The sequence below is a fragment of the Haliotis rubra genome, unplaced genomic scaffold, assembly GCF_003918875.1.
Source record: "Haliotis rubra isolate DU_JTF1 unplaced genomic scaffold, ASM391887v1 Scf167, whole genome shotgun sequence".
In the NCBI taxonomy this organism is placed as follows: Eukaryota; Metazoa; Mollusca; class Gastropoda; order Lepetellida; family Haliotidae; genus Haliotis; species Haliotis rubra.
In genome coordinates this window covers 451,548-466,079 of record NW_025765636.1, presented here as the reverse complement: position 1 = coordinate 466,079, position 14,532 = coordinate 451,548, and the positions used below count along the sequence as shown (strand labels likewise).

The following is a 14,532-nucleotide window of genomic DNA, read 5'->3' as shown; positions in this document are numbered from 1 at the left end:
ATTGAAGGGGACTTTTTAGATGTGTTTATTGCTGTGCAAAATATGTTTTTGGCAAAATTATTACTTGAGATTTTGCATAGACGTCCAGGAAAGATGAGTTTATGGTTGTCGATGTAACCAATAAGTGTCCACAATCCCAAATTTGCAATAGTAGAGTCTGTTGATGATCTTTTATTAAGCCCCTGCACAATACGAGCAAAATATCGTTGTGTAAGTTCAAATGCATCGGCTTGTTGACCTCTAATGTTAGGTAATGTTTAATAGCCATAGAAACTTGTTGTAAGTATCATTCTCAGCCAGATTTTGACACATGTGAATGGGTGGAGTTGAGAGTGATGAAGTGCGACAAATCTTAGGGAATTTATGTTTTGTCTTGCTTTCTGACAATACCTATCGATTCTTGTTTTTGTTGAAAGGTTATCAGTTAGGAGAACACCTCCATGTGTAGTTGATTCAGACTGAGGGATAGGCGTATCACCATGGCGGTAGTGAATGTTGGAATAAGTGCATTTTCTTCTGCTGAAGACAAATATAGTACTTTTAGTTGGGTTGTAGGTCAAACGCCATTTAATAATGATTGTAAACCTTTAGGTGATGTAATAACAAGCGTGGTATCAGCAAGCAAGACTGCAGGGACATGCATGCCATATATGTATATACAAATACCACAACTCGTTTCTCTGAGAGATGTAATAAGGTCATTTATAAAAACAAGGAAGAACCAAGATGAAATAACTCTTCCTTGACCAACACCTTGCTTGACACAATATGTGTCTGATCTTTCACCCTGGTAACAAACAAATGATTCGCTATGAGTAAAACAGCGATGTATTACCTCTAAAACCAATTTCATATAATTTCTAAAATAATCCATCGTGCCAGATTCTGTTAAAGGCTTTATCGTTGTCAAGAAAGGCAGAGAAAACAGCAGAATCTTTATGCATATATAACTGAATAGTTTCCATGAGTGTGTATACAGACATAAAGGCTCCATGTTGGCGCCGAAAGCCAAATTGTCACATTGGCTGGCATTGATTTTGTTAATTTATGTTCGAAGCTTTTAAGAAGAAGCTTTTCAAAAAGCCTACCGAGACAAGATGTTAAGGTGATACCTCTGTATTTCGTGGGTGGGTCACTTTTGTCTTTTTCGCTCTTATATACACATACGCTTGACTCTTGATGGCTTGAATTGTTACATGACGTTGACAGGTTTTGGCTTTGCGGTGACAAGCACGTCTGTTGACAATGACAACGGGAATGAACTAATTTTGAACCCCTCTATCTCTGTTTCATTATTATTCGCAAAGCTTTTGTTTTTATGGACTGACATTTTGCTCACGCGATGTCGAAAGTCACATCTATTTGCAACATGTTTTCGCTTTGTTTCGACCGTCTCTCCAAGTCTCGATGTGCCTTTTTTCTACGCCAGTTTTGGTGGCATCAAGTGAAGAGAAAAACATATAATCTTAAGAATACCCATGGGCTAGAGACACAATGTTCTCTGTGAGTTCCTAAAGCTGAAATAGCCACGTATAGTCACACAATTAACGCTTTCCCATGTATAAGTAGAGTACGATGTCAATGTGAAAGAAGGGTACGAGGTACGTACATCAACATCAGATCGTTCTTGTACATCGAGATCATTCTCTACTTGTACACTGACATCATACCCTTCTTGTACATCAACATCATACCCTTCTTGTACACCGACATCATACCCACCTTGTACACCGACATCATACCTGCCTTGTACACCGACATTATACCCGCCTTGTATATCGACATCATACTCTACTTGTACATCGACATCATACCCGCCTTGTACACCGACATCATACCCGTCTTGTACACGACATCATACCCGCCTTGTACACCGACATCATACCCGCCTTGTACATCAACATCATACCCGCCTTGTACATCAACATCATACCCGCCTTGTACATCAACATCATACCCGCCTTGTACATCGACATCATACCCGCCTTGTACATCAACATCATACCCGTCTTGTACACTGACATCATACCCGCCTTGTACACTGACATCATACCCGCCTTGTACATCAACATCATACCCGTCTTGTACACCGACATCATACCCGCATTGTACACTGACATTATACCCGCCTTGTACATGAACATCATACCCGCCATGTACACCGACATCATACCCGCCTTGTACATCGACATCATACCCGTCTTGTACACCGACATCATACCCGCCTTGTACATCGACATCATACTCTCCTTGTACATCAACATCATACCCGTCTTGTACACCGACATCATACCCGCCTTGTACATCCAGATCATACGCTCCTTGTACATCAACATCATACCCTCCTTTTACACCGACATCATACCCGCCCTGTACACCGACATCATACCCGCCTTGTACACCGACATCATACACGTCTTCTACATCAACATCATACCCGTCTTGTACACCGACATCATACCCGTCTTGTACATCAACATCATACCGTCCTTGTACATCGACATCATACCTGTCTTGTACATCAACATCATACCGTCCTTGTACACCGACATCATACCCGCCTTGTACACCGACATCATACCCGCCTTGTACACCGACATCATACCAGCCTTGTACATCAACATCATACCCGCCTTGTACACCGACATCATACCCGCCTTGTACACAGACATCATACACGCCTTGTACACCGACATCATACCCGCCTTGTACATCGACATCATACCCGTTTTGTACATCAACATCATACCGTCCTTGTACACCGACATCATGCCCTTCTTAGTCATAGAACCTACTACATATAAACGCATGATGATCCAGGGTGTGAAGCTAATTGAATTATTTCAATAACTTGAGTGTGATACACGAACCGTACAGATTCGTGTCATTGCACTCTGCACATGCTTAAAGCGTCTCTAAAAAAACTCGTGACTGCTTTGTTTGTTCAAGGGGATTGTTCGGGTCAATACATTGTAGGGCGGGGACGATGTATAAAACCGCTGTAGTTATAGTAGACAATATGGCGATATCCGAAGGGAAGAAGGATACCAAACGACTTTCGACGGGAGTCATGTTATAACTGATACCTGTATTCTCTTGCTGCCGGAAAACAGGAATTGAATTGATTAGTTGAAATACTGTTTGCAGCAGAAATACGTGTCTCTCCACTGGAAGAGGTATGTACGTTTAATTTCATGTGTTTCTCTTATTTTGGAGGACACAGACCTATAGTACAATGAAAATGTAATGTTGAGTAATAGTCAACCTTGCTTTGCGTTTATTTATTTCCGTCATGTTTCTTAAATAATAACTATTGTATATACAATGTGAGATTGTTCTCACATCCTCCGATATTACGAATAGACAGCTCAATTATCGGGGCTCCTCTTCAACTCTGTGAATTTTGCCAACACTATTCTCGAATCAGTATATCGCCCAACTTCAACACAGAGTATGTGGATCCATATTATTATTCTGCAAGATGTGTTGTTATCAGGAATTTATTGACAAATGAACATTCTCAGAAATAGTTTATCAAATGAAAATTAGAACTTTCTTATATTTAGTTCTTTTCAATTATTGCAGCAATCAAAGTTGAATAAAAGTTGTCCTTTTATATATCATTTGATACCTCATGGGTGACAGATACCGTTTACATATATCATATCTTTATATATCATATGATTTGCTGCAATTACCTTAACACCAAGAAATCTACTACAACGAACAAGAAGTTCCTTTGCGAATGTACTCCAAAGGTACTTCCGAATATTCAAACGAATATATTTTTACTTCACTTACTGATACCTTTTGTTGGGACAGGACTTAAGCTCGGGCTATAAATTAAACGCTGTGCTCTACAGACAACCTGCATGGTCTGTACACAGAACACATTCTAGATTTATATCCTACTCCTGGGTTATGTTAAAAATCGATTTATCCAGTAACATTGTAAACATAGGCTCTAAGCAGGGGCGGTGGGGTAGCCTAGTGGTTACAGCGTTGGCTCGTCTGGTGTCCCCTGCCGTGATATTGCTGGAATATTGCTAAAAGCGGCGTAAAACTAAACTCAGTCAGTCAGTCAGTCAGTGGGCTCTAAGCATGTACATAGAAACCTTCATTCACATTTCCTGAATTCTGTAAAGGTATCACGTGATATCAAGCATTGCGGTTTGCATGATACGAACGTGAGGTGAGGTGACCAATCATCCGTCTTCACAACCACAATCTATAAAGAGTCAACTTTAACAAAGACGCTCCACTACAGACAAAATGAAAGCAGCTCTGCTACTTGTCCTCTCGGCAGTACTGTGTCATACAGGTAGGTCAACATGACAGGTGAACACGATGAAGTCGTCTTTATATGCAGCCAGAGGATGTATACACAGCTAAGGGAAAATCCCCGTAGAGTCTGTGTCACACAGGCAACGTAATAAATATATAACATGGCATTCTGAACCTGCCAACATGGGCTCGTGAGCAACAATGTAATGGTGTTTCCCAATGCATCAATGATGAAGGAAGAAACATCAATCAATCAATCAATCAATCAATCAATCAATCAATCAATCAATCAATCAATCAATCAATCAATCAATCAATCAATCAATCAATCACTCAATCACTCAATCACTCACTCACTCACTCACTCACTCACTCACTCACTCACTCACTCACTCACTCACTCACTCACTCACTCACTCACTCACTCACTCAATCAATCAATCAATCAATCAATCAATCAATGTCAACAGGAATGTAAGCATCGTTGTACATATATTAGTTATGCATACTGAACCAAGTGACCAACAAGCCGAGCTGTTATATCTGAGTGAGTTGTAAAATCATTGTAAAACAGCTCTGAAAAGATTCGAGTGTCTTAGGAAAATCTGCCATGGTCATATTCATGTATTTATATTTTACACTTCAACAACTCAAATATCAGAATGATTCCCTTTTCAGTGAACAGCTCCTGCACGTCATGCAGTTATGGTACTGAAGAGGTTGACTGCACGGACCCATTTACTCCCTCGGGGCCTGTATTGGACATCTGTTACACAGTCAGTAAGTAATATCCCTCACAAATACTTAGTTACTATATTCTTGACCAGAACGGTATGATGGAGACTGACTACACAAGGCATTCAAGATCTTTAAGTAATGAGGCAAGTTTTGTGGGCCGGTGGGGTAGGTCGTCACGCTGAAGGCACAGGTTCGATTACCCATATAGGTGTAAAGACCATTTCTGGTGCCCAGGCCGTGATCTTGTTGGAAGTTGCTAAAACCAACCTCTCAAAGTAAAACTTGGCTAAAGAGACACCTGAAATATGTGTGTCTTAAACCTAACACTATTGTGTTGTCCTATTTACGGCAACGGATATCTAACGGACAAAACATAACTGATACATGTTCTGTTCCTTTGTTTTCAGACGAGGACCTTTGCTCGAAGTATGGCGACTACGCTATCTACTGCCAGACGGGCGCACTCGATATCAGCTGTAAAAAATATGGTCATTGTTCCAATGGTAAGAATCCGACTTCATCATAACCATGTTTATTAATCACCATTTAATAGTAACGGTATCTGAAGTTTTCTGCCTTTAAGAACAGGCAAAATAGAGCTCATGGGCTAACACTGGGTATGTTTTCCGTTTTTATGCCCATGGGCCGAAATTGAAATTGTATATTGTATTGTTGGGAGAAGGTGACATTACATGGCTAACATGGGTATTGACAACGATCACGGTGCAGCAGGGGCTTCAATGGGTACAGGACCCACTTGACTCCAGGGAAGGTGACATTACATGGCTAACATGGGTATGGACAACATTCAGGTTGCAGCAGGGGCTTCAATGGGTACAGGATTCAGTGGACTCCAGGGAAGGTGACATTACATGGCTAACATGGGTATTGACAACGATCACGGTGCAGCAGGGGCTTCAATGGGTACAGGGCCCACTTGACTCCAGGGAAGGTGACATTACATGGCTAACATGGGTATTGACAACGATCACGGTGCAGCAGGGGCTTCAATGGGTACAGGGCCCACTTGACTCCAGGGAAGGTGACATTACATGGCTAACATGGGTATAGACAACGATCACGGTGCAGCAGGGGCTTCAATGGGTACAGGGCCCACTTGACTCCAGGGAAGGTGACATTACATGGCTAACATGGGTATTGACAACAATCGCCGTGCAGCAGGGGCTTCAATGGGTACAGGGCCCACTTGACTCCAGGGATGGTGACATTACATGGCTAAAATGGGTATTGACAACGATCACGGTGCAGCAGGGGCCTCAATGGGTACAGGGCCCACTTGACTCCAGGGAAGGTGACATTACATGGCTAACATGGGTATAGACAACGATCACCGTGCAGCAGGGGCTTCAATGGGTACAGGACCCACTTGACTCCAGAGAAGGTGACATTACATGGCTAACATAGGTATTGACAACGATCACGGTGCAGCAGGAGCTTCAATGGGTACAGGGCCCACTTGACTCCAGAGAAGGTGACATTACATGGCTAACATGGGTATTGACAACGATCACGGTGCAGCAGGGGCTTCAGGTGACATTGGGTACAGGGCCCACTTGACTCTAGGGAAGGAAGGTGACATTACATGGCTAACATGGGTATTGACAACACTTAGGGTGCGGCAGGGGCTTCAATGGGTACAGGACCCACTTGACTCCAGAGAAGGTGACATTAATAAGTATGATGAAGGTTCTGACATTCGAGGGGCCGTGGGGTAGCCTAGTGGGTAAAGCGTTGGCTCGTCACGCCGAAGACCCGGGTTCGATTCCCAATTTGGGTACAATGTGCGAAGCCCATTTCTGGTGTCCCCCGCCGTGATGTTGCTGGAATATTGCTAAAAGCGGCGTAAAACCAAACTCACTCACTCACTCTGACATTCGATAACGTGAATGTGTCAAATTTTAAAATTTTGTAATGCCGAAAACTATGGTGGTATGACGTTAGCAAGTTTCAAGTTTTCAGATACAATCCTCAAGAAATCACATAAGTATCAACAACCTGAAAGCTGAGGGTCTTTAACGTCATTAGGTTGCTGATGTTTTCTGGTCAATCGGCTGATAGTCGATGGTTGACAACCAACATCTCTTGCAATAACCATCAATTATTACTACCGCATTAATTATATTTATTTATTCTTTATTGGTTGGTTAACACCACACTCAGCAATATTCCAGCTATATGGCGGCGGTCTGGACCAGACAGTCTAGTGATTGACATCATGAGCAATTGGGAAACGATGACATGTAGCACCCAACTCAGCACCACTCCATCCCTTTAGTCGCCTCCTAAGCCTGGATTGCTGATGTTATCAAAACAGTTTACTGAAATGTGATACATGCTTAATGTCGGGTATACGTTGTGCTCGTTTCCATTGATCGTAGCACGGGCATATCTAAAATTAATGTCTCGTATGTTCGAAGGGTCAGAATAATCACACAAACAATCGTAATTATGATTTGAATACAAATAGACATATTAAAATCATAGGTGCTACCATATCTTTCAAACTGTATATTATATTTACCACCTTGTTCGTGTCACTTACATATTTTCAATCACATTGGGAAAATGTTTTACAGATCATCCCTATTTATGTGTATGCCCCTAACAGGTCAGGTTGAAGCCCTGTTCTGATTGATTGTCACAATAAAACCAAGCGCAAGCAGAAATGATTACACTCCTTTTGCAAGTCTCAAAGAATTGACCAAAAAGCTTGCCGAAAATTGTGCGTTGATTTAAGCGTTTGGGATTCTCTGCCCTTTAACCGAATAAAAGTGACAGTAAACATGAGCCATCTTTAAACACTGGTCATACTAATATCATCTGTGAATTTCACAACATAACGGCCTTTCTACGTTATATCTTATTTACCCGTACTGATTACAGCAGCTGAAAACGTGCATATATTCTTGAATTCAAAGCTTTACATTTCAACAACTCAAAACACAGAATGATTTCCTTTTCAGGGAACAACGGCTCCTGCACAGCGTGCAAGTATGGTACTGCAGAGGCTGACTGCACGGACCCATTTACTCCCTCGGGGCCTGTATCGGAAATTTGCGACACATTCGGTGAGTAGTTCCAAGTCTTGGGGTGGGGCTAGTGGGAGGTAGGGGTCGGGTGGGGATGGGTTTTTTTAATGTGTAGCCTTGTAGTTAAAATGTCAGGCCGTCACACCGAAAACCCGGATTCGACCTCGTCTCATTGGTGCAATATGTAAAGTCGTTTTCTGGTGTCCCCCGTCAGTGATATAACTGGAAGTTCCTATAACCATACTTACTCACTCAGCAAACCATGGTTAAAGAGACGCCTGAAATGTATGGCTTAAGCCTATTCTCGACATGTTGCCCTGTGTATGACAACTGACATCTAACAGACAAAACATAATTGACATATCTCTTTGTTTTCAGACGAGAACCTTTGCTCGAAGTACGGCAACTATGCAATCTACTGCCAGAGCGGTGGAATCAGTACCAGCTGCAAGAAAAGCGGCGAATGTTCCAATGGTACGAATCCGAACGTGTTATAACCATGTCCATAAATTACTATTAGAAATACAGAGGATGTTTGCACTAGCTGTATCGATGCAAAAATAGCACGAGTGCCTCAGATACACGTATGACGTGTCTACCAGGTGTACTGATACATCACTCAGATATATGTGTGATGTCTCTACCAGGTGTAGTGATGCATCATAGAGGGTGACTCAGATATATGTGTGGTGTCTGGATAGATTATTGCGGACGATTGTAACCTCGATTTAGGCAACCAACGCCAGGCATGTCATGAATATTACCATATTCATTTTGTCAAGGGCCCAACATTATGATTTTGATGATTTGCACGCTGACGATACCCTCCAATTACCGATTACTGATTTTTAACTATTTCCTAGTACTATATTTGCAACTATGTATCTGCACGAGATACCATTTTTAGGTTCAGCAGGTCAAATGAAAGTAGGTGATATGTTGTAACTAGTAATGCAGATATACAGAAGAAATCACCAAATAATACATTCATGTCTCGAAGCCCTTTTTACGTGGAACCTTGGTCTTTGGCATGAACTACGTTCCTCAACAAGCAGATTATCCGACAGCTCGAAAAGGCTGGTCAGCAACGTTTTAATGGTGTTTAATGAACGGACGAACGGACGGACAGACGGACGGACAGACGGATGGATGGATTTCTAAAAGAGTTGTAACAGTTCTGACAACATTTTGAGGCCTGTTTTACACTCCAACAAACTTTACACTTCAACAACTCAAATGTCAGCTATTACATACTGAAGCAGGTGTCCTGAGGCCGCAATGGTGTTTCTGAAAGAGTGGTAAAATCTTTGACAACACTGAAAAAACAACGAGTGTGCTGTTAAAACGTGCAGTTGCCATATTCTTGAATTCAACTAAAAAACAGAATGATTCCCATTTCAGTGAAGAGCTCCTGCACAGCGTGCAAGTATGGTACTCCAGAGGCTGACTGCACGGATCCATTTACTCCCTCGGGGCCTGAATCGGAAACTTGTAACACACTCAGTGAGTAGTTCCAACTCTTAAGTTTATATGCGTAATTAGTTCAAAATTCTTCATGCTCGTCTGTTTTTCTTTTTTTTTCTTTTTTTTTGTTTGTTTGTTTGTTTGTGTTGGGTTTTTTGGTGGTTTTTTTGTGTGGGTTTTTTTATGGCTTTGGTTTTATTTTTCCAATATCCTGTTTGTTTGTGTGGTTCATGTTTAAAAGTATTATTGGCATGAGTATATTTGCGGGGTCCCAGGCCGTGATGTTGCTGGGAGATTGCTAATGGCGGCGTAAAACCATATTCATTCACTCTGCAAGTCTTCTTTATAGAGACATCTAGATTAGATTTAACGGATTAATTTGGCTTTTACCTTGCCCATGTACGGCGATTGACATCTTACAGACACAATTGTCACGTTGTGTACCTTTGATTTCAGACGTGGACCTTTGCACGAAGTACGGCGACTATGCCATCTACTGTCAAAAAGGTGGACTCAGAACCAGCTGCAAGAAAAACGGTCAATGCGTCAATGAGGCCAGGTCATTGACCCCTAGCCTCGTCCTGATATCTGCCATCCTCACTATCGGAATCAAGATGGCGTATTAATTCCACGGAGAACATGCTGTCGGTGTCTGCTTGTAATGGTTCTGTTAACATTCTTCACAAATGTTCATGTACATTTAATTTTCTTAATGCGTTAGCAATTCATCCTTAATGATGAATCCTTAACCTTAAAACTTTACTTCATTGTGTTTGGTGGATATTGTGTACTTTGTCGAAAATGTTTTGGACATAATTTGGTATACCTTGCAATGTACCGCTTGTAATAACATGTATTAAACGCTGTTCACTGTTATTTTGATACTGACACCATTTTCTACGTGAAAAGGAATAACGTGTGACCACATTTTGAAATAGTACATCGGTTAATTAGGTCAAATGTCACTTTGAACCTTATCTCAAAATTGTGAAGGCGTATCTGGGATTCGAACCCATAATCGCCAGATTGTGGACGCAACACAGTGAATTGTGCTACTTAATGGCACGATTCTCATGATGTTGATCACTGGATTGTCTGGTCCAGACTCGATTATTTACAGACCGCCGCCATATAGCTGGAATATTGCTGAGTGCTGCGTTAAACAGCAAACAAACATAAAAGCTAAACAAACCACGTGTTAAGAACTATCTTAAACAGAGGCCTACTTCAGGGCAGCCCTGAGCTCTTCTTCTCTCTATAAACCACGACTTCTACACTGTTTAAAACATAGCACAACAACAAGCCAACCAACTGGTATTAGGTGACAATGAAGGGGATACGGAGAAAACGGACCCCAGCGAAAACCGACCTCAAAATGATCGAAAAAACGGCCACTGCGCTGGCGAGAACGGCCTCCGAACCTTAAGTAAACGTCAAGAGAAAACTGCCAACATAGTTGTACCAAGATCAAAGGAGAATATATTTATCAGTCTTAAATAATAGAGATTTGCTTCATTGCGGATAAGATTTAAAAAACGAATGATTGTTATGGCGGTTTAACCTTTGAAAAGTTGTTCTGATAGTTATGATGAACCAACCAATATGATTGATTGTAGACTTTACAGGTAAGATTAGGTGATGATAGAGAGAAAGATAATAAGGTAGTGTTTATATTGACGAGCGCATTGGTAGAAGATTTAATTACATCAAAGGTGAATAAAGAGGTCTGTTTTAACCAATTCCAACTTTTGTTCTTATAGTTCTGGCTTCTGTTTGTAATTAGTATATAAGTCAGTTACGACCATGGTAGAGCCACATGTCACCATGACGCCGAAATGTGCATTCTGCAAAGAAACAGTATACCGAAGTCAGGCCAAGATATCCTGTCATGGCTGTGACAATCAGACACATAGAGAATGTGATGTGCTAGCTGAACCGATCTTCTGCAGTGAGTGTAGCAGTCATATAGACCCTGAAACAAATATACCCAATGCAGCCCATGCAAGTCTAGAATGTGTGGCGAGTCTAGATTACCGCAGTTAGAAAGTCTCTGGGCTCCTTTTTATTGTATTTCAATTTAATAACTATTATTTTCTGTAAAATATGTTCATTTCAGAGTAGGGCTGGTTGTCTAAAAATGTAGAGACAGTCGAGTAGAACACCAATCTTCCAACATGGGCGATGTTGACCTGGAAGTAACACAACACCTGGACATTGAAGCAGATGTTGCGAATGTTAACTTTGTTGTGTCATGGTCATCGTCTGTACAATCGTCATTGTAAGTTGACCGCCGTGACTTAGTTCCCGAAACATCATAGCAGTTGAAGAAGATGCGGCTATGCAGGGATGGTAACCACCCTATTATCATATCATTATATAGAATTCAGTTTTCCAAAATACCGTTTTAATATTGCTTTTGTTTATCAAATCTTTTTATGTAAATAATTATCGTAACATTTGTAACATTTTGTTTTAATTATACTAATAATAATAATTTTCTGTCAATTGCTTTGTCTATGCTGCCGCTCGAACTTTGGAGGAACTGCACATAGTTTCTAAAGAAAAAACATCTAATGATAACAATAAAAGACCAAAGAAAAACCGGTTTCTTGTAAAACTTACTGAAACTAGAAGAAACATTTCCTGGATAGAGCTGTGCCTTAAAATAAGATCGCCAGGGAACCCAATGTCTAAAAGACAAAAGTCAATTTGGAGGAAATTATAATTATAGTATAAAACAACGAAAGAAAAGGTACTTCTCCAAATTGTCGATTCCCTTAAGGCCAAAATAAAGGTTTGGACTGAAAGAAAGAAAAATGGGGAAAGAAAAATACATTCATCAAACAGAATAAACTTTTTAGAAATAATGAAAAGCACTTCTACAGGCAACTGAAAACGAATGGTGATGGTGTGCAAGGATCAACTTCTTGTACAAAAATGATTTTGGAAGAGGCTGAAACATATCACCGCAAGCTTGCCATGTGCTCGATTGACTACAAAAATGCTCTGTCCCTCACGAATGGATTCTGAAGTCTCTGCGTTGTATTCACCTCCCTGGGCGACTACTTGATTTACTCAAGTCTGTAATGAGTTTCTAGTCGCCCCAACTTGAGATGTACTCGCAACGGTAGGTGCAGACTTCGGAATCTATTCCAATCAGAAGGGGAATATTCCAAGGGGATCCCTTTAGTCCTTTGCTTGTTTGTTTGTCTTTAAATCCTTTGAGCTTTCTGCTCAATAAAGAGGAGGTTTACCATCCCTGACCTCCTCAGCACAGATCCCCAACGCCACCTACTCATTTCCTTTACATGGATAACATTGAGCTCCTTGCCAAAGGAGATACCAATTTGAAAGATCAGGTTCTCTTGTCGAGTCCTTTTCTAACGATAATGGCATGACATTTGGACTCGACAAATGTAATACTCTTCATTTGAAACGTGGCAAGGTACTTAATGATGGATCTGTCAGGTTACGAGGGGAGGTGTTATTGAGCATCTTGTGGAAGATCAGGCCTACACCTATCTTGGAATGCAAGTTCGAGACAAACTCCAGAATGTCCAAATTCAAGAAAAACTTCGGACCGAGTATAAAGCTCGCTTAAAGAAAATCTGGAGCTCAGAGCTAAATGCTCGAAACAAGGTCAAAGCCACCAAATGTTTGCTGTGCCAGTCCTTTCCTATTCCTTTGGTGGCGCTCGGCATTAATGGGTACAACAAGGACTGATCGGTTCGGAGTCAGTATAATGTGTCTGAGTGGAGTATTCATGCTTCACTGCGGCATGGTATCTCAGTGGGCTAGCACTATAAAACCAGCTTAAGTCTGGGCTAGTACAAGCAGCCGCACCTACACATACACACGCATGCACGTCGTCATATGAGCGAAATATTCTCCAGCACGACGTTAAAGCCAATTTCACCTCACCTCACCTCCTATTCCTTTGGAGACGTTGATTGGAGAAAACAAGACACCCAGAGTCTTGTCCGCCTGACCAGAAGGATCATGTCTAAGAACAGAGCCCACCACCCTCGTTCCTCTATCAGTCGTTTATATATGGCAATCAATTCGGGAGGTCGGGGTTTCATTAATGTGGATAGATTGAATGATAGAATGTTATTGTGTACTTTTGCACATATTTATTTATCGGATGATCCTCTGGTGATGCATGTGAAGACTCATGATGAAAGCAAGGAATTCCACAGCTATTTTAAGCATGCCAAGGTTGTTGGACACAATCTGAAATTGGAGCTTGATTTTGTTGGTGATGTACTGCTAGACGGTACAGCGATGGGAGTAAACCAGGTGAAGTCCTTCACCAAGTCTGCCCAGAGTCGGTCATTTGTGGACAAGCTTTCTGAGAAGCCATTGCAATGTGTGTACATGTAGTGTGCGGAACAGATTAGTAATCCGACCGACTCCTTCGCCTGGATGAAGTCGACTGGTCTTAAATGTGAAACTGAGGGCTTTCTTTTTGCTGCTCAAGACCAGTCACTTCCCACTCTCAACCGCCAAAATGTGATTCTTAAAGAAAATATCAATATGAAATGTCGACTTTGCAATGAATTCACGGAGACTGTCCAACACCTTGTCAGTGGATGTCCTACTTTGGCACAAACAGCATATCTTAAACGACATGATGGCATGGCTCGTTGTTTTTACTACCGTCTCCGCCATGTTTGTGGCTTTGACTCCGAGGCCCATCCATTGTTTGACCCTGAACATGTCCAAGACGTCATGGAAAATGATGGTTTTCAAACTTCTTTGGAATAGGCCCTTAAACAGCCTCAGAAGAATTCCTGCCAACAAACCTGATCTTGTCCTTTTTGATAAACCCAATCATTAAATTTTCAGTCCCTTTTGACAGCAACGTGATTGGCAAGATTCAGGAAAAGCATGATAAATATGCGGTCATCGCCTTTGAAATGTCTCGCTTGCATCCCAAGTACACTGTCGTCAAACTCCCCATTGTTCTCGGTACCCTTGGTTTGGTACCTCCTCA

General features: G+C 41.5%; 2 protein-coding genes across 2 annotated transcripts in view; one reads left to right on the top strand and one right to left on the bottom strand.

Moving 5' to 3' along the window:
- LOC124272181 (solute carrier organic anion transporter family member 2A1-like) overlaps positions 1–14,532 on the bottom strand; it is a 58,660-nt gene that overhangs the window by 13,465 nt on the left and 30,663 nt on the right. The window lies entirely within an intron of this gene.
- Positions 3,108–14,532, top strand: part of LOC124272182 (vitamin K-dependent protein S-like) — a 28,068-nt gene continuing 16,643 nt past the window's right edge. Inside the window, exons 1-8 of the mRNA XM_046707321.1 lie at positions 3,108–3,176; positions 4,146–4,321; positions 4,963–5,064; positions 5,430–5,525; positions 8,007–8,111; positions 8,451–8,546; positions 9,474–9,575; positions 9,993–10,190. Of these exons, the coding sequence (XP_046563277.1) occupies positions 4,273–4,321; positions 4,963–5,064; positions 5,430–5,525; positions 8,007–8,111; positions 8,451–8,546; positions 9,474–9,575; positions 9,993–10,162 (720 nt within the window). The 5' untranslated portion in view covers positions 3,108–3,176; positions 4,146–4,272 and the 3' untranslated portion in view covers positions 10,163–10,190. The remainder of the gene's footprint in view (positions 3,177–4,145; positions 4,322–4,962; positions 5,065–5,429; positions 5,526–8,006; positions 8,112–8,450; positions 8,547–9,473; positions 9,576–9,992; positions 10,191–14,532) is intronic.